The 27,719-nt window shown below is 31.6% G+C and overlaps 2 protein-coding genes across 2 annotated transcripts in view; one reads left to right on the forward strand and one right to left on the reverse strand.

The window, feature by feature from the left end:
- The window catches only part of LOC143255758 (choline transporter-like protein 1), a 75,593-nt gene extending 63,789 nt beyond the window's left edge, over positions 1-11,804 (forward strand). The window contains exons 15-19 of the mRNA XM_076511936.1: positions 655-767; positions 3,637-3,803; positions 5,108-5,200; positions 7,086-7,178; positions 9,253-11,804. Of these exons, the coding sequence (XP_076368051.1) occupies positions 655-767; positions 3,637-3,803; positions 5,108-5,200; positions 7,086-7,178; positions 9,253-9,318 (532 nt within the window). The 3' untranslated portion in view covers positions 9,319-11,804. The remainder of the gene's footprint in view (positions 1-654; positions 768-3,636; positions 3,804-5,107; positions 5,201-7,085; positions 7,179-9,252) is intronic.
- A 2,495-nt stretch (positions 11,805-14,299) lies between these two features.
- The window catches only part of LOC143255759 (uncharacterized), a 29,146-nt gene continuing 15,726 nt past the window's right edge, over positions 14,300-27,719 (reverse strand). Inside the window, exon 2 of the mRNA XM_076511937.1 lies at positions 14,300-27,270. Within this exon, the coding sequence (XP_076368052.1) occupies positions 25,851-26,408 (558 nt within the window). The 5' untranslated portion in view covers positions 26,409-27,270 and the 3' untranslated portion in view covers positions 14,300-25,850. The remainder of the gene's footprint in view (positions 27,271-27,719) is intronic.

Consider the following 27,719-nt stretch of genomic DNA (forward strand, 5'->3'; position numbering starts at 1 on the left):
CTTGGTTTTCGTATCTTCTAGATTTTAGTGCAGTGCCTTGGTTTCTACATCTTCCACACTTCAATCCACTGTTGTGGTTTCCATATTTTCTACTCTTTACTCTATTTCCTTGGATTCCATATCATCTACGCTTTAGTCCAATGCCTTAGTTTCTGTATCTTCTACACTTTACTCCACTGCCTTGATATGGTTACGTGGTAACGAAGAATATAATTAATAATTTATAATATTACTTTTAGATCAGAGAGCATGTGTGTGTTTTCTTATAGCAAAGCCACATCGAGCTATCTGCTGAGTCTATCAAGAGATCAGGGAGGATTGATGAATTAAAATTATAAGAAACAGCTATTACTGAGTTGATTTCAAACATATACATATCTGTTGAGTAGGCCTATCCTCCCAGAGATACAGACATATATTGAACTAGAAGCGATATGTGCGTGAGTTGTTACAATTCAGTTAAATGAATTCGTTGTTTTGTTGAAGTTCACGTTGTGCCTAAAGTCATTCTGTATCTTTAACAACATACTTAATATACATTTCAAGTATTCTGATTACGATATAAGTTTAAGTTGCTTTTCTCTCAGTGCATACTGTGTAAATTATTATGTCTGATCAGTTAGTACAAACTATGTTTCTGCGGTCATTTCGTAGCATGAAGAACCATCCAACCTGGTGTAACACGGCCATTAAATGCTGCAGTTGCTGTCTATGGTGCTTTGAAAAGTTCTTGGTATATTTGAACCGAAATGCCTTTATTGAAATTGGTAAGCTTTCTATTCTATTCTACTTTTTCCTTACTGATGAATTAAAGCGAAAATGTTTTAAGCATTCTGAATTGCTACTTTTTAATGCCCTTTCAGTTAATTTTTCTCTGTTTATGCCCGTCAGTGACACAGCAGTATATCTGCAGGCTCACAGTACTAGGATCATGGTTTAGATACCCACGGTGGGCAGAGCACAGATGGCCCATTCTGGAGCTTAGTCCTCAACTTGAAACAAACAGTCTTTGTGTTTTTATTTTAATGTCTAAGAGAATTTTGTAAATGGTTAATATTTCGTGTTGTAAACTGTAATGCACATTTTTAAATATTTTGTGAAATTGAGAATTTTAAATTCAAAATTTCTTGAAGTTAATACTATCAAAAGTTTAAAAATGTACAAAATTATTTCCTTTAAAAAATTAAAACCAAAAACTAATGAGTTGGATCTTTTAAATAGAAATGGTATAATTATAGCTAATGTTTATGGTAACAGAATTTTAACATTTCTACTCTAATTGACCTAGCATAAAAGGATAATAGGTTTATCATCCTAAAACACGTACATTAGTTATTTCATCATTTTAGTGACGCAACATTGTCTCCAAAATCACATTAAACTTTCAGAAGAATCATAGATGTTAGTATAACTCGTATCATTTCACTTAACAAAAACAGTATTAAAGTATTTAGATACACATGAGAAAATTGTCGCGTACTTTTGTGTATTAGTTAAAATAAGTCATACAGTTATAAAATCTTGCTAATTTTGTTGAGTAGAGTTTAACTGTATGGTAAATGAGTTGTAGATCTAGCAATTAGAGTAAAACACTTTTAGAGCTTATTTAGAAAAATGTGAATTTTTTTAGCTAAGTGCCTTTACGCGTAGAGACTTGACCTTAAGAAGAATCATAAATTTCGAATTGACCGTTTCTGTACTGCAACTTAATGATAATACTATCATTATATAGCAAATAATGTTCTATCGTCTGCATTATAGATACATATAATACAGACGTTAAAACATGTTGCCTTCGAAGTTTTAGGCCTCATCCTGGCAACGCTGTTTCTAAACGCGGGAACTTCGACATACATGTTCTCCCTATCCAGTGGTTCAACAGTTAAAATGAGAGAGCCTATTGCCAAAAATTTTGGTTTTCATACCCATCACAGACAACCAAATGTGTACCTTTATGGTTGAAAACATAATAAACAATCTATGTTAACGATTTACATACCCGGTCACCCTTGTCTTGTAGCTGTCGCCCCTGCTTTAACAAGTTAAATATTGATTCTGTTATTAGAATTCATTAAAAAAAATGTAAATTGCGAGCACAGAGGGCACTTAAGACTGACCCCATATAGAAAGGTTAAATTACAGAACTTTCATTGCAAAAATTTCTTATTTCGCTGTTCTAAAAGCTTGCAAAACAAGAATATTTAACGTCGCGAATAAAGGAATATCTGTAGTTTTAAACTGTACCGGTAAAGCAAAGAAAGGCTGATTCCATCAGAGGTAAAACAAGTTAAAACAAAACCGGTTACCAGTCACACACCGAAAGTAAAGAATGAAGTTAAAGAGCTTGTTTCTAGAAGTAGTCCAAAAATATTGAAGTTCACTGCCGTTTAAGTAGACACCTCTCTAGCAAGATAGTTTACACGGACATCGGTCTACAAGAACGATGCAAGTCGTATTCACACACTCTTCTCAGAGGACATAGCGGAGGATAAGACCATCTGTGTAAAGTTATGTTAATGTCAGCTGACATGTGATAAGCAAAAATATGTTGTCACACTGAACAAAGAATATTTGTATTACGTGCCTGTAAAAGTCCACATAATTTGTTATCATTCCGCTAGTGATATAAAAATTTCAAAAATGATGCACAGCATTAATGAAGGTTTCTTCAAGATTTGGTTGTGGTGACAGTGGTGTATTAAACATTAGAATATTTGAGAGAAAACGCCTAGGTGAACGCTGCATATTATTAAGATAATTTACTAATACAAAGAGAAAATGCAATCTTTTTACAGAATGTATAATAATAATAATAAAGTAAGTTTACATAAAGACAAACAATCCAGATACAGGCCAAAAATAATAATCCAGCTTTTCAGAACGATACGAGCACTAACGGGAATTCATGACGTACCATTTACTGACATCTTCCATGGAATTCATGACGTATCGTTTATTGGTATTTTCCATAAACGTTTGTGTCTTAGACTTGCTAAATGGGGCCCTGAAGCTAGTTATCCATTGCACGCTTCACAGAATTTGGGGAACATATAAAAATGACTTGGAATAACCCACTGTATTACGCAAAAGCTTTTTGCATTGCAAATTATGCTGTGAAGCAAAACTCTATAAATAGGACCATGACACAAAACATCATAGTAATGAGGAAAAAATTATCTAAGATTATTCATCTTAGTTTAATTACTATATATTTTAAACACTTTTTTTATATACAATAACGCCTTGTGAGTGAAAACAAAAATTAATGCAATAATATATCAACCAAATTATATTTCCTGTATCTATTACTGACGTTGACTTTTGCCCAATGCAAGCTCTCATAAAACTAGTTGGTATACGATAGATATACTAGCGGTCAAGACTATTTATACCAACAATTGTTTTGGTATGAACTAGATTAAGTTGGTGAACTGTAATGATTTTAGTCTCACAGCATTTAACCAATTATAATCGAAATTATCGGATATGAAAACCATTCTATTATGAGAATTGTGTTTATAGAAAGAAGTTTAAGTCTAAAAATGTTTCATGTTTAATCTCCATTCCGTCCATATATTTACGGAAATGGTGTTATAGTTTATTTGATTTGATTTCTCTCAACCTGTCTTCTTCTAGCAATATATGGCTACCCATTCTGTAAAGCAGCACAGAAAGCTTTCCACCTTCTGTCGAACAACATACTACGGGTGGCAGCCATAAATTCTGTTGGGGATTTTGTCCTGCTTCTTGGCAAAGCTGGTGTTACTGTGGCAACCGCCTTTATTGGACTAGAACTTATAAAAGTAACTTACTTCGTCGTAGTAGCCTCACAAATAATTAAAAAAATTATAGAAATGGTAGAAACATACATGATTTAATTATTTTCCGAACATTTTACTGTATGTTTTTAGTCCAATATTTGTTAGAATTAATAGTAAGAAATCTAAACTACAGTGACTTCGGCCATGATAGTAATACCAATTAGACTTATTAGAATAACTAAAGATCATGGTTCTGGAGCATTTTTTCTTACATACAGTATCAATATTATTTTGTTTATATATATACATATGTGATGTTGTTCAGTTCTTTTTATTTATTTATTTATTTATGTTTAGTCTTATGATAATTTATTATCCACCAGCTAGATTTAGTTTGTTTGTTTTTTTAATTTCGCGCAAAGCTACACGAGGGTTATCTGCGCTAGCCGTCCTTAATTTAGCAGTGTAAGACTAGAGAGAAGGCAGCTATTCATCACCACCCACCACCAACTCTTGGGCTACTCTTTTACCAACGAATAATGGGATTGACCGACCGTTATAACGCTCCCACGGTTGAAAGGGCGAGTATATTTGGTGCGACGAAGATTCGAACCCGCCACCCTCAGATTACGAGTCGAACACCTTAACCCACCTGGCCATGCCGGGCCGCTAGATTTGGTATTCAGCATTTAATTTCTATACATTTATTATGAAATATAGTGGTTATCATAAGGTGGTGAAATCTACACGACCAGCTCGAGACTAAACGTGGTTTAGTAGTTAACATGTTGGCTTTGCGGATGGAAGGTTCAAAGTTTGACGCCGATATACATCGCTTAACAATTCTTCAATTTAAACCGTGAGAGAGAGGATCATTAAAATTGTGAAAGTTAAATTCAGTTAACGATAACCACATAGGCGGCATGTGCGACTGGATGATTCCCCTCCCTGCATTCAGCAGCTCAAATGTAGAGTTAATTATTCCTGAACCTTGGGGTTTCAGACCTGGTCATTTTACCCATTGCTGGCATAATGTATCTTTTAGCTTAAAATACTAAATATGAACCAAGACGGCAGTTTAAAATTCCATCAACTCGCACCATCTCGGCTAAGTCAAAAGTCATGTCATTAGGTAAATTATGTAACAGTGCATTAAGCCTACCCTATTAAATACAGTATTGATGTTATTTTACCTATTGGTTCTAAGTAGAAATAGCATAATGGTATTCATAACTCAACTTAGAAACGAACTAATCATTTAAGCAAATACATGTATTAGTGGAAAAGTTCAGAAATATAAGATTTAGATAGTGTGCTTAACGTATTTCTCAACATTTACATTTCAGGATAAACCTGGAGTGAACTACACATGGGTTCCTGTAACAGTTGCGTGTGTCTTTGCCTTTCTTGTTTCTCATTGTTTCTTAGGTGTTTATGAGGTAATGTCATTTATTATTTTATGAAAGTAGGTATTATATAGAACGTTATGCACAGTTACATTTGATCAATGTTGAGAATGTCAACTGTCAGTTTACATAAGTTGCGATGTTTATTGGTTTAAAACTGTGTAGTGGAGGAATAATTGGTTTATCGTAGTTTAAATTTTCAAAGTTTCTCCATTTTGATATGATTTGTTTTCTAATTTTTTTTTGCCAGTGCTGATGCTTCTGGATGTATTAAACTAGTTATGTGATTAAATTATTTTAGTCTTTCTTTGATAATTTGACCTATTTCTTCAATTTATGTATTTCCATATGAACGTAGTATTTTATGGATTAATTATTCTTGTTTTAATTCTTATTGGGGTGTTTCACTAGCATTAGGGTATTGTTGTTTTTTTATATGCGCGAAAAAATATGTTAACGTTAAATTTGTATTTTGGTTTGTTTTGAATTTCGCGCAAAGCTACAGGAGGGCTATCTCCTGCATGAGGGAGCCGTCCCTAATTTAAAAGTGTAAGACTAGAGGGAAGGCACCTAGCCATAACCGTCCACCACCAACTCTTTCTCCCAAAGAATAGTAGGATTGACCGTCATTTTAAAATGCCCCCACGGCTGAAAGGGCGAGCATGTTTGGTGTGACGGGGATTCGAACCCGCGGCCCTCGGATTACGAGTCGAGTGCCTTAACCACCTAGCCATGCCGGGCCTAAACTTGTGGCAAAACCTCTTTCATTATTCCACGTATTACCTGATTTTATAATAGATTAGTAATACTGGGAACACTTCTTTTTTATTTATTGGATACTGAGATGAAACTGGTAGGATAACTGTTGTACTCCAGGAATGCTTTTGTCATTGGACTGTATTTCTACAAAGACTATCGTTCGTCTTAAAGAGGCCCGGCATGGTCAGGTAGTTAAGGCACTCGACTCGTGATCCGAAGGTTGTGGGTTCGAATCCCCTTCACATCAAACATGTTCGCCCTCTCAGCTATGAGTCGTTATAATGTGACGCTCAATCCCACTATTCGTTGGTAAAAGAGTCGGCCAAGAGTTGGCGGTGGGTCATGATGACTAGCTGCCTTCCCTCCAGTTTTACACTGCTAAATTAGGGATGGTTAGCGCAAATAGACCTTATGCAGCTTTACGCGAAACTGGAAAACAAACAAACCAAATCGTCTTAAACAATTTCAGAGTGTATGGAAAAGAAAAGCTTATCTCTTTGGTTTGATATCGTGATATTAATATCATTGGCCCGGCATGGCCAAGCGCGTTAAGGCATGCGACTCGTGATCTGAGGGTCGCGGGTTCGCAGCCCCGTCGCGCCAAACATGCTCGCCTTTTCAGCCGTGGGGGCGTTATAATGTGATGACGTTCAATTCCACTATTCGTTGGTAAAAGAGTAGTTCAAGAGTTGGCGGTGGGTGGTGATGACTAGTACCCTCTAGTCTCACACTGCTAAATTAGGGCCGGCTAGCACAGATAGCCCTCGAGTAGCTTTGTGCGAAATTCAGAAACAAACAAACAGATTAAAATCATTTATAGAAAAAACATTTATGGAGCTCGATGCCAACTGCACGTTTACCAGGTTAATTATTTTCACTCAGTTTCTAATGATATGCTTTCTCAGCAAACTTTACAGCTAAGTTTTAATTAAAAGAATTTACTCTTACTAGGCGTTTTATCAAAGTTGTTTCAAAGCAGGTGTGTTTGTTTGACAGATTATTGCTGTTGTTGTGTTCAGGATAAATAAAACGTGACCCTGTACAATACATGCTGGGTAATAGTTTATGTATGGGAGTGTATCATAATTGTGATTTAAAGAAAATCTATGTTCAAGTCATAAAAAAATATGATCCATGTGGTTCTCCTCCTTTGTTAAAGATGGCTATCGACACCCTGTTCTTGTGTTTCTGTGAGGACTGCGAGAGGAACGATGGAATAAACAAACCTTATTATATGAGTCGAAGTTTGATGGTAAGTTGTACTTACTGAACGTTCTAGTGGAGATAAGTTACAGAATTATACAGTTAAATAGGATGCACAATACATTGGAAACTATGATAAAAGACAATTTTACTCATAAGCGAGAAGATGTATACTGCTTGCGTTAAAAGTCATGTTTTTCTTATTGTCGTGAAGTAGGTGTGAAATATGGCAAATCCTTTGACATAGGGTGTTTAGGCACATTTGAGGTCATTTGATACCTGCATCCACACTGTTTGGTGGATTTTGGCTGTAGTCAATCAACCAGGAGAGAAGATGGGTGCCACAAGGTTGCAACTGCCTTAGGCACACCACATGATGACATCAAGGAGTGGACAGGTCTGGAGTTCGTCAACTCCCAGACGATGGTGGAAAACCGAGAAGGATGGAGAGATAATCAAAATGCTGTTTTTGAAACTATCGGCCTGATATGTGACATAAAAAGCTTTTGTTGTATACAACGATATGAACCCAGAAGCTTGGTTTTCCTTATAAGTTTCGCATATATTTGCACAGCTTTATAACTCACCATGTTTTAACAAAATATCTTCAATTTGAGAAATCATGCAAATTTATGTAAACCAACATCTATCAACTTACCAGCGTTTTATAACAAGACATTAATAGGGAACCATTTTTGCAAGTTGTTGTGATTGAATTTGTTTGATAATTTACCATCAGCACCTTACTAGAGGATATGTTTTGAACTGGATGGTGCATCACCTAATTTTGATGACCCTGTCATAAACTAGTCAAATGAAATTTTTTTCAGGACAATAGACTGCAAGGGACCTACTACTTGGACTACATGATCGTCAAAGCTAATAACACTGGATTTTTTCTTGTGAAGTTAAATCAAAGTACGAGTGTATGCCACGTTTACAACAAATCTGTCAGATGAACAAAATATTCGTGTGGCATATGCAGACATTCCTATGAAACTCTTTACAAAGGTTTAATAGAACATGGGAAATCGTATACAAGTATGCATTTCTGCAGAGGATCTATACATTAGAATATATATATATATATATATCTTTTGTAAGTCAAATTGACTTTGTGGATGTGCGAATGTATCTTTTTATGTTACACAATGAACTTAGGGGAACAAATTTGAATAAATAAGTAATTTTGACTAATATCGTTGCACTCTACAGCTTTTGTATCGACATATTTTACCTCACGCTGATGTTTTCAAAGATGTTATTTGATTTATCTTAATTTGACCTTTATATCGTGGTATCACGTCAAGTAGCAAATGGCTTCCCATGTGTTTCATCACTCTATGCTTACAAAATTTTTACAGTACACACCTATTTCTCTACAGTAGGACTTTTGACTCACCATTAATGCAAAAATAACAATACAGCATGAACTTATAACAATGTTCAGGAAATATTTTGTCACGTAAAATATATTTTATTTACAGACTCAAGTAAGATTTATCTTTTTTTTCTATCTTCATTGATGTTTCTTGTCATTTGTTTCATCCATTTTACGTAGTAAGACCATTTGTTTAAAATCTTTTATTTCATTAAATGCAAAATTGAACAGTATGCTGTCTGTGCTCTGCCCATCTTAGGAATATAATCCGAATCCTAACGTGAAAAGCCCTCAAGTTAACAATATCCCTGGTAACTCAGTAGTAAAGTTTTCTAGAAATTGTATAAATAATTATGAAAAGTTATCAGCCAAAATATTAAAAATGAAATAAAACGGTTAACATTACAAATACATATAAAGCATACGTACTATTCCAAACTCAAAACGTTTTCCATTCCTTTATCAGAATATTCCCTTCCATGCTACTAATAGAAGAATATAGAAAGTTATAAAAACTACCACAAATACTCCATTTATCCTTTCTGTTTTCGTTGAAAAGTTTAATTCATTGTATAAATCACGTTAGTCCTTTGTTTGTTTAGAGTGGTGTTATATTTTCCTCGATTTATGAAACGTAGAATATATACATTCTGGATAGTTACATATTTAAATATGTCCCTTCCTGCCATAAGAAGTGAAAGCAATGGAATATACCTGTATTTTATTATTCTATGTTCCTTAGGTTTTTGTTGAGGATAGCAAAAGGGCTTTAGAAGCTGAAAAAAATCGAAGAAGTCAAGGAGGATGAACTGTTGTCAGTGTTCTCAGCTGGATCTGGAACTATTTACTTTGTGTTTAGAGAGTTTATTTATTGTGTTTTACGATAACAGATGACAAATATATTGCGATGTTTGGAGAAATAGACAGTTTGTAGAAAACTTTTATAACTTGAATATTTTATTAAGAGTTGTTTTATAGGCCAACTAATATTTATAAGATTATAATATCAAGCATGAGTGATAAACACTGCTTTTTTGTACATAGACATTGGTGATTCCTAATTGGTTTCTTAACGTAAATTACAAACACTTTTACATTCGTGTTCTACGTTTAACTATGACAGATATCCTCGCGTTCTTCAGTAATTCTGACAAAAGAGAGAGATGATCTTGGATTTTCCTATTTATACTATCCAGACTGAAGCTTGAAATAGTGAAAAAGTTAGTAAAATACAAGGATTCCCATAACAAGTTTGAAGTCTATAAACTTCTCTTTCCATTGCTAAGTGACTTGGAGTTCTAGCTTCCAACTGGTAACATTAACTTTAAGAAAGAAGGTATTATTGGCCTTCATACGCTCCTACAATTAAATTACTTTGGAATTGTTAAAAGGTTAACAAAACAGTTTAAAAAACATTAAATCTAATTAAAGATAAGATGTCGGGTTATTTTATTTTCTGCAACAGACGTGGTATGGCTAGTTGGTTAGAGCGCTTGACTAGTAATCTGAGGGACGTGGGTTCGAATCCCTATCACACCAAATATGCTCCTGCTTTCAGCCGTAGGGGTCTTATAATGTGACGGTCAATCCCACTATTCGGTGGTAAAAGAGTAGCTCAAGAGTTGGAGGTGAGCGTTGATAACTAGTTGCCTTTCCTGCTAAATTAGGAACGTCTAACGCAGATAACCCTCGTGTAGCTTTGTGTGAAATCAAATCAAACCTTTGTTGCAATTAATGTCTATATAAGGAATTAAACAATATTCTGGCTTCTAGCACCCACCGTTATGTTGTTTAGATAAAGCATATATGTTTTTCTACGTTCTTACTTCTACTATTACAAATGATTTAATGCTGTTATAAAAAAAATTAATGGTTTTCGTTTAGGGCCACCAAATCAGGTTTTCCACTCCCTAAATACGTACTAAAGTATTTATTTGACTAGATCAAACGAAGAAATAAGTAACACTTTTCGTAATTAATATAACCTATTACATGTTATAAAAAGAGGATTCTATAGGATTATTTGTATCCTAAAAAGTAATTTAGGTTGAAAAACAGTTAGTAAATTCACTAAGTTTTGTCATGCAACATATGGAGTTGACAAAAAATAACTTAAAATACAAAACATTTTGCTCGTATTAGCTTAAAAACTGTACATTACTATTAAAACAAAGCTGTATAGTTGTAATATATGTCAGTTATATAATAGAGAATGTTATATGTATAAGTAAATTTTTGATTAAAAGGACTTAACTACCTGCTTTTGTAGTGGCACCAATATTTGGAGATGTTTTCTTGTTTTAATGTTTCTTTGTTCTCCTGTAACTTCATTCAATAGGTGTCACTTATTGGAATTTCTTTATTGGGTCACTTTTATAGGAAACGCAGTACATGAGAAAATTTTAAATAGAATGACAGTCATGCAGTATTTCTGTTTACTTACAAGTATTTCATGACTGGGGAAAATTCATTCCATTTATAATTTTTTCCTAAATATTGATTTTTTATTAAAATCATTTTTGGCTTAGTGATTTTTTTTAAAGAACGCTAGATCGCGGTAAACAAATACTTCTCCAGATTGGATATGTTCCATGTTTATTTACGATGTATCACTAAATCCTGATTTTATGTAAATATTTCATTATGAACGTTAAGTGTTTTGGACAAGTGTTTCTTATGCTCCGATTGAACAATGTCATCTAGCGACATTTAATATTACTGATTTGTTTCTTTCTAAAAAGCGAAAGACAAATCTGTAAATATGTTACTTTTTAATGTGGTATTCTTTGAAAGTGGATTCAGATTTTTTAAATTTCCAAACCCTTAACCTAATTAAATAAATATTCAATGTATATATATATATGTGTGTGTGTGTGTGGAAACACACACACAAAACATACGGATTATGATTTCTCATCTGAATATTAATAATACCAAAATAACGGAATATCTAAAAGCAAGTGCGAGATAAAATAACATTTTAGGTATTTTAATTTTTTAGTGAAAATTTATAAACTCGCAAATGGAGTAGCTGTTATATAACTGTAAAAAATGTACTTGCGAGGTTTTCTCTTGTGCATTTAAGGTGTTTTGTTTTACTACTTTGCCACTAGGTTATTCTGAATTTTTTTTATCTTTGCTGTTTGTATGAACTCACCAGAAGTGATGGAATTCCTCATTTTGTTCGCATCATCGTGAATGTATTTAAAGTAATATTCGTACGCAGTTTGTATTTTATTGTAAAATAGAAGTGAATCATTAAAAGACACATTATAAAGTATTGTTTTTCATTCATGCAATTTGACATGTGGTTTCTTTTTTATTTCGATTTTAGCGTGAAAGAGTTTTTTGTGTAAATACAATTGAAAACAACTTTTAATTAAAAGAACATCATCAAAATATATATTATCTTACAAATAACATGAAGACAACATATCTATAAGCAGTCAGTAAAATATATTCGAAACATTTATGAGTTGCCCATCTTAGTACATCAGAAACTTATCTTCTCCATAAATCGGAAGTTTCTAGCGCTTTGTGGTATGTTTTGGAAATGGAGTTAGAAAAAAAAAAGTATTTTCCAGGTAATAACGACAAAAAACTTTTAATTTCTGCCACTTATTATCTTGAGAATAAATATATATTTTTTTAACTTTATTGTTAAAATGTCTAAATTCCTCTAGTATGCATTACAAATTATGAAAAACAACGTATTTTGGGTTTATTTGTATTATATCATCTCTGAAAGCGTCTATCAGATCAAAATAACAGGAATGCCATCGATTTAAATTTGAGAAAAAAAAATAAAATTCCTAGAGAACGATTACTAGTGTATGATATTCTGAAAAATATAAGTGTAATCAATAAATTTAAAACAAAGAAACTCTGAATTTGCTACATTTTTCGTGTTTTGTTTTTTGAAGTCCTAGATGATAAGGAAATTGAAATAATTTGTCAAAAATTAATTTTCAAAATGTACGATTTAAAACTTGTGGTAACGTGTGATTTTTGATAGCCACATCGGGCTATCTGCTGAGTCCACCGAGGACATAGGGAGCACAAACCTTATTACAACGGTCGTGTGCATCCAATTAACTAACTTATGTGAAGCTGCTTTAATTTCATAAAATAATAAAAACAAATGGAACGAAATTTTCTTTAACATGCCATCAGCGTTGTTTGTTTGAATTTCGCGCAAAGCTAGACAAGGTTTATCTGCGCTAACCTTCCCAAATTTAGCAGTGTAACACTAGAGGGAAGGCAGCTAGTCATCACCACCCACCGCCAACTCTTGGGCTACTCTTTTCCCAACAAATAGTGGAATTGACCGTCACATTAAAATGCCCCCACGGATGAAAAGACGAACATGTTCGGTGTGAAGAAGATTCGAACCCGCGACCCTCAGATTGTGAGTCGAGCGCCTGGCCATGTATTGGAAGATAAAGTTAGCCATTTTCATGTCAGACGTTTCGTGTTAAATGAAAATTTCTATATTTCAAAGTTTAGTAAACACATGGTATACTGGCTTACCACATATTTAACGTAGTAAACACGTGGTATACTGGCTTACCACATATTTAAGGCTAAATTTATTACACTATCACCTATTTTCCTCATTTGGCTATGTTGAAACCTAACTTTTACACATGTACAGTGTATGCAATTCAACATATTTACATGTTCTTATTTAGTTTACAAAAACAGTATAAATCTTGTCTTGTATCGATTTATTTCTTTAAAAAATATTTGCCGCCTACCCTTTCAAAAGAACACACAAAAAATGGTTTGCATATATGTATCTGTGTGCTGTCCCTCATTCTCGCTGCATAATATTATGCGACGCCATGTTCTGTGAGACATTTTCCTCAACATAGCAGAGGTGGTTGTTCCAAATGCCACGGTAACAGCTGCCTTCAACTCATTATTAGTATTAGAATGTTGTTTATAACAACATATGGATGGGTAGGGATTTACGGGTCACCCTGTAGATTGTAAGATTTTGTGAAATATAACAAGCTTTGAAGAACTAGTATAACAGTTAAGCGTTATACAAATAAAAGTAGTTTTAACAATACAGTTATACAAAATGAACAAATTTATATATACACACATACAAGTGTATATATTGTTGTTGTTGTTTTTTTGGAATTTCGCACAAAGCTACTCGAGGGCTATCTGTGCTAGCCGTCCCTAATTTAGCAGTGTAAGACCAGAGGGAAGGCAGCTAGTCATCACCACCCACCGCCAACTCTTGGGCTACTTTTTTACCAACGAATATTGGGATTGACCGTAACATTATAACGCCCCCACGGCTGGGAGGGCGAGCATGTTTGGCACGACTCGGGCGCGAACCCGCGACCCTCAGATTACGAAGCGCACGCCTTAACGCGCTAGGCCATGCCAGGCCCAAGTGTATATATACTAACAATATTACAGGTTACAGTATATGCATAATTAAATGTTATGAAACAGGAGGGATTTTAGGCTTAAATGTAATACGTACTACGTGGAATCTGTGGAATTCTGATTATCTCAAAACAGACAGGAAAAGTGTTGATCATTGCCTAAAACATAATTTAGTATTTTCTATTTAACGTTCGTCGAAACCTGACGAACAGTTACATGCATCTACCAATGAAATGTGCAAGGTTAATGTTCAGAGTAAAAACAGAAATACAATTTTGTTGTATGATTTTTTGTGTGTGTAATATTTTAGTTGATAAAGTTTGTCTTATGCTTTGGCCTACTCTTCTGTACATTTGAACAAGAAATATTCAAGCCACTTTATAACTTCAGAATGAATTTATTTCATCACATTACATGATACCGTTAGTATAATATATTAATACATGTCTAGTAACTGAATTCTTCGAGTAATGCAAAACAGCATGTCACATTCTAGATATTAACAAATAATTAAACGTTATACAAAACATTTTTAATAACACAGTTAAGAATAGCAGACATATATATATAAACACATATATCTGTCAAAGGGAATAATAGGTTTGTATAGTAACAAAACTACAACTTCAAAAATAAGTATAATAGAATGTGATGAAGTAGGATGGATTTTAGGGTTAAAAGTGTGTCAAATCACCAGTATAAGACTGTTACTAATTCTTTACAATTTCTGTCAAAGAAATGGTGCATAACTTGTATTACATTCAATTCAATCACATCAATTTTAAAGTACTATTAAGATAGTACACTCTTACTAGCAATTTATTAAGTCAGAGGTAACAGGTTTCAGTTATAATCTAGCATACTTTTCAGTGATGTTTGAAATTTTCTTGTAAACTGTCACTTCGTACATGTATGCAGGGAATGTAGGCTGCAAACAGGTTCTTAAGTATCATCTTAAATGTTTTTAATATAGTTAGACCTGCCAGTGATCCTCATTCCAAAACTAAATCCTTACTTCTGGAATGAGTCATGCATTGTTTAGTCTATGAGAGCATTTTTAAGCTATTACATTTATGCCTTAAAACATATGTGAGATGGGTTACTAGTACCAAAGGACAAGTTAGATTTCTGAAAATAATGCGTCTAGGGTGAATATAACAGTGCAAATGAACAAACAACTCCCAGAGATTTAATAACTTGCTGGATTTCCTTAGAAAGAACACATAACAATGAGATCTATGATGTGGATTATAAATGATGGATTAATCCTGCATTTTTTAGAGTATACTTTTTGATACAAGCACAAATTAACAAGAAGCTTATTTTTGCAGTGAAGACCACTTGATGAAGAATGATTATTACAAACTGTACACTGGGTTAGTTTTTCAACAGAATGAGTAAACAAAATAAAAACTCATTGTAAGTTGTAGAGTATAATTTGATAACTATGTGATGAAATATTAACAGTTAACTGTCTACTAAAGATAAAAAAGCTTCTTGTCAGAGGTTACTGTTAACAACAAAAACGTTTTCTAAAAGTCACTAATTAGCACTACCAAAGATAAGTAGGCAGCTATTAACAGTACATTTCAACATATTTCTGCAAAAATGTTTTTACAGATGTATAGTAGTTATTAGTAATTCAATTATTCCAATATTTATACGTTAAAACTGTTTTTAATATGTATATTAAATGATAACTACAAGGTTTATCATTTAAAAACTGGCTTTGTGTGCTATTCAATGTATCATAATCCTTATTGTATCAGTACCAATACTGCAGCCTTAAATTTGTTCTTTCACCTGTAACAGAAGCAAAGATTATTGATTAATCATTTTTGTACCAATGCTGCTGATCTACATCCTGTTATTTGTTGCTATACAGTAAAAAATTATTTCTACCTTCTATGCATCAGTTTCCCTGAAAATGTCAGACAGCAACAGCAGCAAGCATCACCAAAACTGGGGAGAATTCAGATTATATGAATTTACCAGATAACATTGATTCTGATGGGTTGATGCAGTATGCAGAAGAAAAGATTTAGAAGCCATATATATATATATATATATATATATATATATATTTATATATACCAAACACAGTGAATGGGTTAACATTATTAAAAATGACTATACAAATGCTAAATGTAGTCACATTTTGAAGCAACAATTTTGCACAAGCGTGGGATTTAAAAACAGGTCTTTATTTCATGATCAGTAGGTTTTTTTAAACTAGTTAAAGTTCTTTTAATGCAGGTGTTGCCACTTTGCACTTTTTAAATTTAAAACAAGGTATAAAAACAGCAACAGAAAGTTATCACACTTTCAATTACTGTAAGTGTTATCACCAAAATACTAAAAACTTTACTACTGTCATTTGGTGTGTACATATGGCTCATTCTTTGCTTATATCTTTCTACAGCTGAAAGATTAAATGAAATGCCAAGACAAGCAGATGCCTCACTACAGACAACTCTTGAACTATTTCTACCTGGGCATTACAACACACTCATTACTAAAAACATGTTTTAATTATAACTTTTTTTTAATATCTTCTTGGCTCTGATTTAATCTCAAATATCACTCACAACTCCAGACAAGTGCCCTGCCAACTGAGCTTTCAAGTAAGACAGTTTTTAAAACTCAACCTACCACATTCTTCCTCTCGCACAAAGTCCATCATCAAGCCTTATTTCAGAGTCACAGGATGACCACTAATTTTTCTTGTGGTAATTTCAATTTTATTTTTCATAGTTTGAATTCAAACTCAAGACCTTTTGCACACCAGGCAAGTGTTGTACCAACTGAAGTAAAGGGTTAACTTGCTAGCACTTATTATTAAGCACTTTTAAACAACCTAACTACCACACATCTAACTTCTGTGGTAGGTTCAACACATATAACAAAATCACTTTTGAGATACTTTGGGAAAGTATAAAATGTAAGAAAAACATATCAAAATGTATTATAAAACAGAACATCCAAAAAAATTATCATACCTTTTAAAAAGTATGAAGTGGTAGCACTGATCAACCAACCCAGTGATGTTAAATAAAGTTTATGGAAACAATTCTAATTTTCCTACATTTACAATGGTTGTAATTTTAAGACATCTTTGAAATCATTGAAGGCAAAATTGAGCTTAATGTTCAAATTTTCCTTGATTTTAACAGAGACGCATTAGCAGATGAGCCTTAATATTCCCAGTTGGCAAACATGGAGAGTGTATTTGTACGCTACTCTGGAATGTTTCAAAAATAGGATGACGTATTTTCATTTGAAAATAATTATATTTTTTTGATTACTAGAAAAGAAAATTTTAACTAGAGAATCAAACACTTCACAATAAGACACTAAATCCATTAAGCAGGTTAAATGATACAAAAGAATAAAAAAAAAAAAAAAAGAGTACAATAATTACCAAACTAGCAACTGCCCTAAAACTCTAAGCTTTAACAGTAAACACTATTGCTTTTTTAAAAATTGTTAATGGTGCAAACAAAAAACAAAAAAATACCACAATACATAATAATATGCATGTGTGTATCTACATATTTCCTATGCATTAAAGTTAAAATATGAAAAACACCTTTGTACTTTTGTCAAAGTATTTTCTGAGAAATACTAAACACAAAAAAAACCTGCAACACTTAAAAATTTCTAACGTATTTATGTTCCCAGTTTGAGTTATCCATTTTATCCCAAGATCAACAAACTACACATATTAGTGTACAAAAACCTATTATACTCTTTGACAGAAATCTAAGTGTTAATAAAATTTTATTGAGTATACACTTTTAGAAAAAGTCTACAGACTTGTGTGAAAAATAGTATCAAACAAGTATATCTACTTAAAATCATTGCTCACAGCTTAAATTTGCTCACTTTTACATAAGGGTAAGCCTTGATACAAATTATGTCATTATTATAATAAACCACCAACCACCTATTATAGTGATCCACCAGCCAGTAAAATGCTTACCAAATATATATAACCATTACAAAGATATTACTTTACCAACATAAAAGTATTATATTTTAACATTTAAATTCTATAAAACTATAATTGAGCATTAGCCATTAACTCGTTCATTTATATTTACACTGCACTTTCAAAGAGATTTGTAAAGAGATGTAAATATTGCCTGTTGTCATACATTCCAGTTACTTTTGAATGTCATGATCACTTGAAGTAATGATTTTACAGTCAAGTGATATATAAAATATCACTTAAAGGAGGAGAACATCTGGATCCATCAAACACAACATTTGGTTGTGTTAAATTACACAAATACTGTAGTGTTAATACATGATCTCATACATAAAAACATTGTTCTCAAGTAAAAATATGTATTTCATTATTTGCACAAATTAATTTCACAAGTATTGTTGAGTTCTGGTGTTAAATTACTACTTTCTCTGAACATTTCAATACACAACTTATAAACCAAGGAAATACAAAGTGCAAAGAAATACCCTATTTGAATACCTAATCTGTAAATTAATGTCTACTTGCATAGTCTTAACTTTAAACAGTTTAAAGTTACACATTTATTAACTTAAAGGTTTTAGAAAATTTGTATGTTATGCTCTTGATGAAATGCCTTAAGCAATTTTTTAAATGAGATTAAAACTAGAAAAAAGAATTGGTATGTAATATATTACAAGTTTTGCTTTATGTAATTATTTTTATCATTCATTAAACTTTGTTTACCTTATTAATTTGAACCTTTATCTTCAATAACTTTACATGTAATTTGCTGTAAGCCAAGAAACTTTATCACACATATAATTATCACAATATAAGGTTGTTATACTCTATCATTCATCTAAAGTTCACACAAAAATCAAGTAGCGTTTTGGGTTGGTATTTTCTTTTCTTAATGATTTCCAAAGAAAAGACGTTTTAAAAATATGAAAATGTAGTGTATGAGGGTGAGACAGGCAGAATTTACAAAATAGAATTCAAAATAATTAACTACCTTATAAAAAAGTAAGTTTAATTTGTTAATATGATTTATTTTTGTAAAAACATTTGTTTAACAAGTACCTCTATGGTAAAGGTTTGATTAACAAGTGTTTGTACAATATGGGCTTACAACAATTAATAACAAGTACCTTGTACCACTTTATCATGTCCGTAACTTACATGAAAATTTATTTCAAGCCTTGGAAAAAAAAAAAGAAGTAAACTTTGGCAATGTTAATCTTTCATTACCCTAGATGGTTCAGGGTAGAATTCATTGGAAATTCTTTAGATCTGCCAAAAGATATTAAGACATTTTACTGAAATTCCTTGGAAGTTTTTTTTAAAACCATACCACTCTTTTACTTCCAGTTACATCTGCAAAATTACAATTATGAAATTTTACAGAAATTTTAAAATAACACACCCTGTCTACATGCAGACCTCTCAGAATTAATGAGGACAGGCTCATAACATGGCTACAAAAGAAAAAATATTATAACATGAAGCAACTGAGGTAGATTAGTTAACTATCACTACAACTTATAATATTATGTTTGTTTTCTCTTTTTCAAAATACAGTCATTAATGTGCTTCAATAATCTTGGCACTTAAAATTTCAAACATTTACACCACTAACATGAAAAAATAACAATAACAAAATATCATTTCTACGTATATAAAAATAGAGGCTAAGGAATCGGATAGAACGTATAAGTGAAAACCACGATTGGAAGTATACATTACTTCTATTGGATACACATAAATCACTGATCAAGAAAACACAATGATAAAAAACTTTGGAATTTCCAACCTGAACTGCCAGGTCAGAGACTCCTAAAATTCAGGAATAGCTGAACAACTGAAGGCAGCCAGCAACCAGTAGCATCTGATACCACAAAGGCTTTGTCCAGCTCTGAACAAAGTGCAGAGCATGTTTAGTGGTGACATGCATCAAACCCTAGGTTCTTTGTCCATAGCCTGACAGCACTTTTTGGCTTTTTTTTTTAATATTTGAAGTAATAATATCTAATCCTTAAACTCTAGATTTGAACTCTGGTTTTTCAAAACATTTCATAATACATAAAGCATTATTATAAACTACAAAAGTATAAAATACAAAGTATTCAATAACGAATTAATACTTCAGAGTTACTTTGCTATGGCACTACCACTATTTAAATTCAATATTACCTCACAATCAGTTACAAATCCCCTACTGATAACCATATATACTGGACTTCTCTTTAAGATGGTATGTTGTGTATACAAATGTCAATCAAAGTAATGCTGCCTAAAACTTATCTAAAAAGACAAAAGTAGACCTAATCAAGGACTCAGTGTGAAACCAAAAACATTCTCTCAAAATCCAGAAAACTGATGAAGGATCACTTGAAGTAAATAAATGGGCAAACATTGATTGTTTTCTCTGACTATAAATTGTTTATATATGCTATAAAATAAAGGTGCTATACATACATTTTTTATGCAATCTGTACATTTTATACCTCGTTTCCATTGCTTACTTTGAAAAAGGAATTATTTTTTTCCATTAAAGTGAATAAATTTAAGTTTGAAAACATCATATATACGTGAAAAATAAAAATAAATTCTTTTACTTGTTTATGTACTATATACGCTTACAAGATAACATTTCTTCAGAGAATATTATACAAATGGACATATTCCATTTTTACTAAAAAAGATTGGAATTTACCCAATAAAAATCAAATATGTAGTGTATAAAAGTAAAAAACCTGTTGATTAAATTTTCAATTTCATTCTACAGTATATAAAAATCAATATTTTTATATTACATGTTTCAATAATTCACTAATATATCCCATGAAAAGTAGATCTGAGATTTCTATAATAATAGCTATAAAATATGACAAGTATACTAGTATTGGTTTAAAATATATTTCATATACAGTAATTTAAAAGAGGATCATATTAAATGCACATACACTGTCCGACTTCAAGAATAACAGTACAAGTATTGAGTGTTTAAGTTTTGAATAGGAGTCATGCAAATATTTTTGTTACAGTCTATCTGTACATTAGAAAAAATATTATACTTTAATTTTTCTCTACAGGTAATTTCTTTTAAAACAAGCATTTTATACTATCATTAATAATTTTGGAATGAAGGTAGTGTGTAATAAATAAACCACCTTGTATCAGCAAATACCCTGTGTTAACAATGCCTATACCATAGATCTTCAGGCTGACTTGAATATGACAAAGTAGTGGTCGGGATATTTTTGCTTTGTTATAAAAATTAAACAACAATAAAAGTCTACAATAAATGAAAAAAACAAACTCCAATACTTTGGAACTGAAAAGTAAAAATCTCCAAGTCATAACTTTTAATGCATGATTAAATGTCTACTTTTGTTCATTCTTGGATTTGTCTGTATGTACATACTTAAGAGATGTAGAAATAGTGAGCATTATAAAATTTAAATGAATTAACTGATTTATTTTGGACTGTAATTCTTCTTTAGGAAAGCTAGAACAATTCTAAAAAATCCTCTAATATGTACTTAAAATGTAGGTTAACTTTTTGCTTACTGGATAACAGACTGAAAACAAAAGTTTTTTTTTTTTGAATAATGTTGAAGAAATCAGATTGTTTAAATACAGCTAAGTCACTTTAAAAGGCAATTATAAGGTAGTATACAAGTTCTTGTTTTATAACACTCTTTGGCTTACAGCCATTCATTTGTATAACAAATAATGACTGTTAAAGCAAGAACTGAAATTTGTTATTGAATTCTGTAAGAAAGAATGAAGACTAAAAATACAAACAAAAAATACATTTTAAATATCCATACTAAGATTTGGTTGTGGTCTTTGCATTGTGATTCAAAATTGAAATATTCACACAGGTCCATGTAAAGAAACATAGAAAGCCATTAGGATAGTTTATGCATATTTAAATTTTGACATATTTGAATCAACTATTTTGACTTACATACATACATTTACACAACAGAAACAACAGTTTTAAAGTTTCACTGTATATTTTGCTCTATAAGAGAATGACTTAAATTATATGAATAAACCAATCACATTAAACCTTTTGAAAGATGCAATATTTCACAACTATCATGAAAAATATGAGATCAACATGCATATTATTCATATTATTTTAAAACTTAAAAAATATCCAACTTTGTAATTTAATACTTAACAACGAGCCTTGTACATTAAAAAAATAATTCTTTTACCTGAATCTACTACCTTGAAAATGAATTAAGGTCTAGTAATCACTGAAAGGAACAAACATCAAATATGAGTAATTATGTAACTGTAAAGTGTCATCATACTTAATATACCATACAGTTAATTATGTAACTGTAAAGTGTCATCATACTTAATATACCATATGTATGGAGTTAAATTTAATTCACCACAGTTAATCTATATTTATATCAAACAGAAAAATATAGTATTGATGTCACTAACTTATTTATCTAAATAATTAACGAGAAATTTTAAGGTACTGAAAATTCTTATTAAACAGCTTACTAATCAAACAGATCAATGGTATAAAAGAAAAATATCTGAAGGGTACATTTACAACACTTCAGTTGTTTGGACTAATTAGAAATTACACTTCATAATTAGTACAGTGCATAAAATGAATAAACACCTGAGCTTCCATCTTCCAAATTGTTGGATATAGGAAACATTACACTTGTACACAGATATCAATACATATTTCAATACAAAAACAATCATATATAAATTTCAGAAACATGCATGTTACCTTGTATTTTTCTAAATATTTCTCTGAAGTTTTCTCTAACTTGTTTAAAATAATTCATATATTTAACTGTCCTGAAACTACTGTATGTATAAAAAATCTAATATTTCACGACTTTCTTTCAACCAACAGAATTCCAGGTCTGTTAGGATTCTCACCACCTCATAGCTTTAAACCTTATACTGCTGCTATTAGAAAAATATACCCACAAGTTCTTGTCAACCACTATATAACGAAGTCAAAGAGCCTATATTGATAACAATAATTTATATTACTTTTAACATTTTATAGTAACTAGATGCAAGTACACTTCTGGGTGGATGATTTTAAAATAAGTCCTTTACACATACACAACATTCACCGGATTAAGGAAATAAATCTCCCTTCCTTAAAATTCAGATATTTAAATCATAAACAGTTAATAAGACTTAAACTGAATGAAATATGCAGAAAAGAAATCCTAACATTTACGTATATTCGGCTGACTTTACACAAGGCCACATCATAACTAAAATAATGTATGGCTATAAAAATTTATAAATTTGGTCATATAAAAAAAACACACATTAAAGTATATGCACAACTGTAGTGTGAAACATAAACTAATTAAAAAAGACAAAAATATTGTACATTTCCTTCTCCAAGTTTCAAGCTAGTTGAATCACACTACAAACATTAACTTGTAACATACCCGTTAACATGTAAACATATCTAAGTGTATGTATACTTTATACATACACAAATGTAATTCTATGCCAATCTGACAAAACTGGTTGGGAAGAGAATTTATCAAGAATACATATTAAGAGAGGTAGATATTTTATCAAGAGGTATAAAAAATAGCAGAAAAACAAGAACAGTATAGCCCTTTAAGATGTACAGTTTATATTCATATTTTTGAGAAGCTGTAAATGTTTACTACTACTATTAATTTTATAGATTTATAAAATGATAAACACTTCTCACCGGTGTAATTTCAATTTCAAAGTTGATCCATGTGTACTGATATTTATTCAAACTTTATCAAATATGGAAGCATAATCATTAACTGTCTGTAACTACAAAATATCTCAGCAATTGTGTGCAAAAGACACAAAAGTGAATGTGATTCAAAGTTCAGATTTACCAAAATTTCATTCATTCCATCCATCCATTACTTTCACACAGTTAATTTGTGAATAAAAGTGAAAAATGTTTTAAATGTATACAAAATTGGTAGAATCAGTAAACATTGTATTGAAATAGAATATTAAATATGTTATGAGACATAAATTTCTTCATAGAATACAGATTACACCAACGTAAGTTAATGAGTGTTGTACACTTCACTGGTTTATCAACTCTCTGCTATTAGATTTTCACAAGTGTTTGAAAGTATATGCATGAGAAATAAACTGCATTATCTCTAGCTGAAAAAAAAACAAACAAATGCCATTTTATATAATGTTCAATTATAATATACAGCAGTACAAAGAAAAAATCATCATAAAAGTATAGACTGGAAATCTGTCAAAGGGCTATAATGTTCTCTACAATTCACTCACACAAGCAGTATAAGAACACATCCTACACTAAATCACATCATATAAAAGTAAAAATATAAAAACACTAATGCAACGTTGAGGTAGTTACACACTACTAGCTGCTTAGCCAAATAAAGGCACTTCAAAAACATGTTGCTAAATATTAAGAGATTCACACTTTGAGATACGACACAAAACTGTGATGTAGGAAAATTATATACAAATTTGCAAAAAATGTGTGTGTATATATACAAAACTGTATATGGCAATGCCATTATTTCAGTGTTGGCGAGTATTAGATCACAATCAGTGAAACACTACAGTTAACAAAGCATTTTCTTGTCATATTAGTTATAATAAACTATGTAATATTGGTAGTAACCAAATGCTTTTATAACACTCCTTGGTGTCTTTTATGGTGTAACTAAAACTACACCAAACCAATGAAACAACAAAATAATAAACCTAAGTAACACTGAACACTATTTTTATAAGACAATAGAAATGCAAGACAAACGTCAATTTAACAATTTACATTATTTCTAATATTTTTGGAAGTGCTATCAAACTAATAGGATATAGTTACATTAATGGAAATAAAGGTCAAATGAAAAAATTAATAGCACAATTATTACAACATGATTTCTGCAGAACAATATTTCTAATTCCGGGGTACACCTTGCAGAGTTTCATGGAATAGAATGAAGAATCTGTAATGCCATGTTAAAATCAAGGCAGCTGTGTTAGTAAAAGTTATCATTCTTATCTCATTATCAAAGATCAGTGTTCTTGACCTCTAGTAGCTCCAAAACTTTTGACTTCAAAAATACATATTTAACCATTACAATTATGCATATTGCCATGCCTTCTCCTTCACTACTATACTGTAGTTTTCTATTTTTTTTCTTCTAAAGTTCCTTACAAATAAATAAACCATCACCCAGAAAACAGAGCAAATATGAACAGGTACAGCAACATGCTAAGATTTTCAGTTTGAAACTTCATGCTCAATAAACTGTAGTACCTGTTGACAGATGAAGAAAGAAAGAAAGAAAACATTTATCTGATGCTTACTAAATGTTACTTTATTTCAATTTCTATAAAAGCTAACTAATTTTCTTCTTTTCTTTGTTTACTTATCCACTGTTTCTAATGGTAAGCTTATATTGTAGTGGGGGAGCTTAATGTTTTGTTTTTGCTCTTCTCCAAAATTATTTCATTCTTTGGGTATGAAAAGTAACACCTATATATTTTTAGTGCTCCCTAAAGTTAGTACGTATGGGAATGTGTTTTATTTTAGTATGTGCATAAGGAGATTCTGTGCTGAAAAGTTTGAGAAACACTGTTCTGGATAATGGGTATATATAACCTACTAAATTGTTTCAATCTAGATAAGCTGCTAAGTGAATTACACTTCTCAAATAATAATTTGTGCCATGTATTTGCAAACTGTTAGCGACATAAGAGGTTTTCAGCAATACACACACATTCAGCATACTGTCCTGAGTTAACAAAATTCTAATAAACAAACTGATTAAAAACAAAATACACACAACCTGAACTTTATCCCCTCTTTCAGTTTTCTCCAATCAGCTTTTGAATTGAGCATAAAAATCACTAACATTCCATCGTATCAAAAAATTATATATATTCAAAAAACTCATTATTACCAATCAATGAAATGCTTGATTAAAATGAGGTAGTGCTGCATTACCCATGTCTAGTGACACAGGTGGCGAGAAGGTTGGAATAGTAGTTGATGTCATTAAAGGTAATACAGATTCTGAAGAATGTGTAGGAAAAAAATTTGAAGTTCCTGGTACTGTAGTAAGAAAGCAGCTATTTGGGAGGAAATGAGGCATCCCTGAGTTACAAGAGGTAGGGAGAGAGAAGCATACTGAGGAGATGCATGATGGTAGTATACTGCAATTACCTTCTTCTTGACGTATATGGATGGGGTTAATTCCACTAGTAAGGAAAGTACCTTCTACAGGTGCAGAATAAAATGGTTCTTGTTTTACCTGAGCAACAGATATTTGCTCTTGAGATGGAATCCCTGAAGAAAGATTGGTATCTCCAGTGGGACCAACAGAACAGGAGTTTATGGAACTTGAACCACACAATATACCTGATGTAGACATAGAACCTCCTTGTGATGTACTTGAGCCTTGTTCAACTTTTACTGTCACATCTTTTATTGAATCAACAGTGGAAGAGCATTTTCCCCCCATGGCTCTTTTTTATGTGTCTAATAAGATGGTCTTTTCGTCCAAATCTTTGTGGACACAAATGACAGACAAAATTTCTGATGCCTGTATGAACAACCATGTGGCGCTTAACATCTTTTCGTGTGAAAAAGGACCTTTCACACTGTTCACACTTAAATTTTCTTTCATTAGTGCCTTTTAATGTCCGTGTTCCTGAGTGACCTTTCAGGTGGTGATTCATGATTTCTTCCTTGTAATAAAACTCACAAAACAAGTTTTTAAGTCTCACATTGCATAGGAAGTTTGATGTTCACAGGCTGATACAGCTGATGTGTACTACTTATTGTAATCTTTACAAGCTTATATAAAACTACCAGGATTGGGACTTTAAAGATGGTACTTTCTTTTGTCTTTTATGATGAAAGTAATGTTCACAAACCGTTCAGTTAAACTGGCAGTCTCTTAAATGTGTAACCATGCATCATTTCATCTTAAAACTTGAAGATGAGCTCTTTCTACAGTCATGTTCAGTGCAAATAAAGGTTTTCTGATATACTTGCTCACCATATTTCTCAAATAACTCTTGATATTCAAATACTTGATACTTAGTAAAAGCAATTTCAGTGTTCTAAAGCATACCTTGCTCTCTAACAGAGTCTGATATCACCAGAATATAAGCAACTTATCGTGATGTTGTCTTTTAACAAAACAGTTTATAACAATTTTAGAATAAGTATTATTTTACTTATACATTTCTTGCTATTAATATAATTGATATAATGATCTTGGTCATGCAGTGTATCTTATTTGTTGAGTAATTAACAATATACAATAGTAGGGTTTTCAACCATACTGCTATCCAATCCGTGACTGTTTTTTCAAATATCTGAAAAGGAAAACAAAATACAAAAATAAAACAACTACTCAAACAGAACTTAGCATTTTGTTTGTACACATGTTTCACAAAACAAATTATGGTTTTCCTATTCAGTTTCATGTTAATTATATTTTTTCAAATTATCAATGTTGGTTTATGTAAAGTGAATAATCACATACCTGTGCACATACATTCAATTTTTATGAAAAACAAGTAGCTTTTTTTTTTATAATGTGCAACAAATAGTGAATCAAAACAAACGTGAAAAATGTCTCAAATGTTTTGTGAAGGCTGCAACTTTAGAGTGTACTATGTACTGCAATCTACAAACACATACACAGGTCATATTATGTAACAAAAAACATTCCAACACTAACTTCATTAGCTATAAAACTAGTACACTGTTATTACAAAAATCACAATATGGCCAATTTATTGCTAAATAAAAATCTTTGCTA

The sequence above is a fragment of the Tachypleus tridentatus genome, chromosome 7 (assembly GCF_004210375.1).
Source record: "Tachypleus tridentatus isolate NWPU-2018 chromosome 7, ASM421037v1, whole genome shotgun sequence".
NCBI classification, from domain to species: domain Eukaryota; kingdom Metazoa; phylum Arthropoda; class Merostomata; order Xiphosura; family Limulidae; genus Tachypleus; species Tachypleus tridentatus.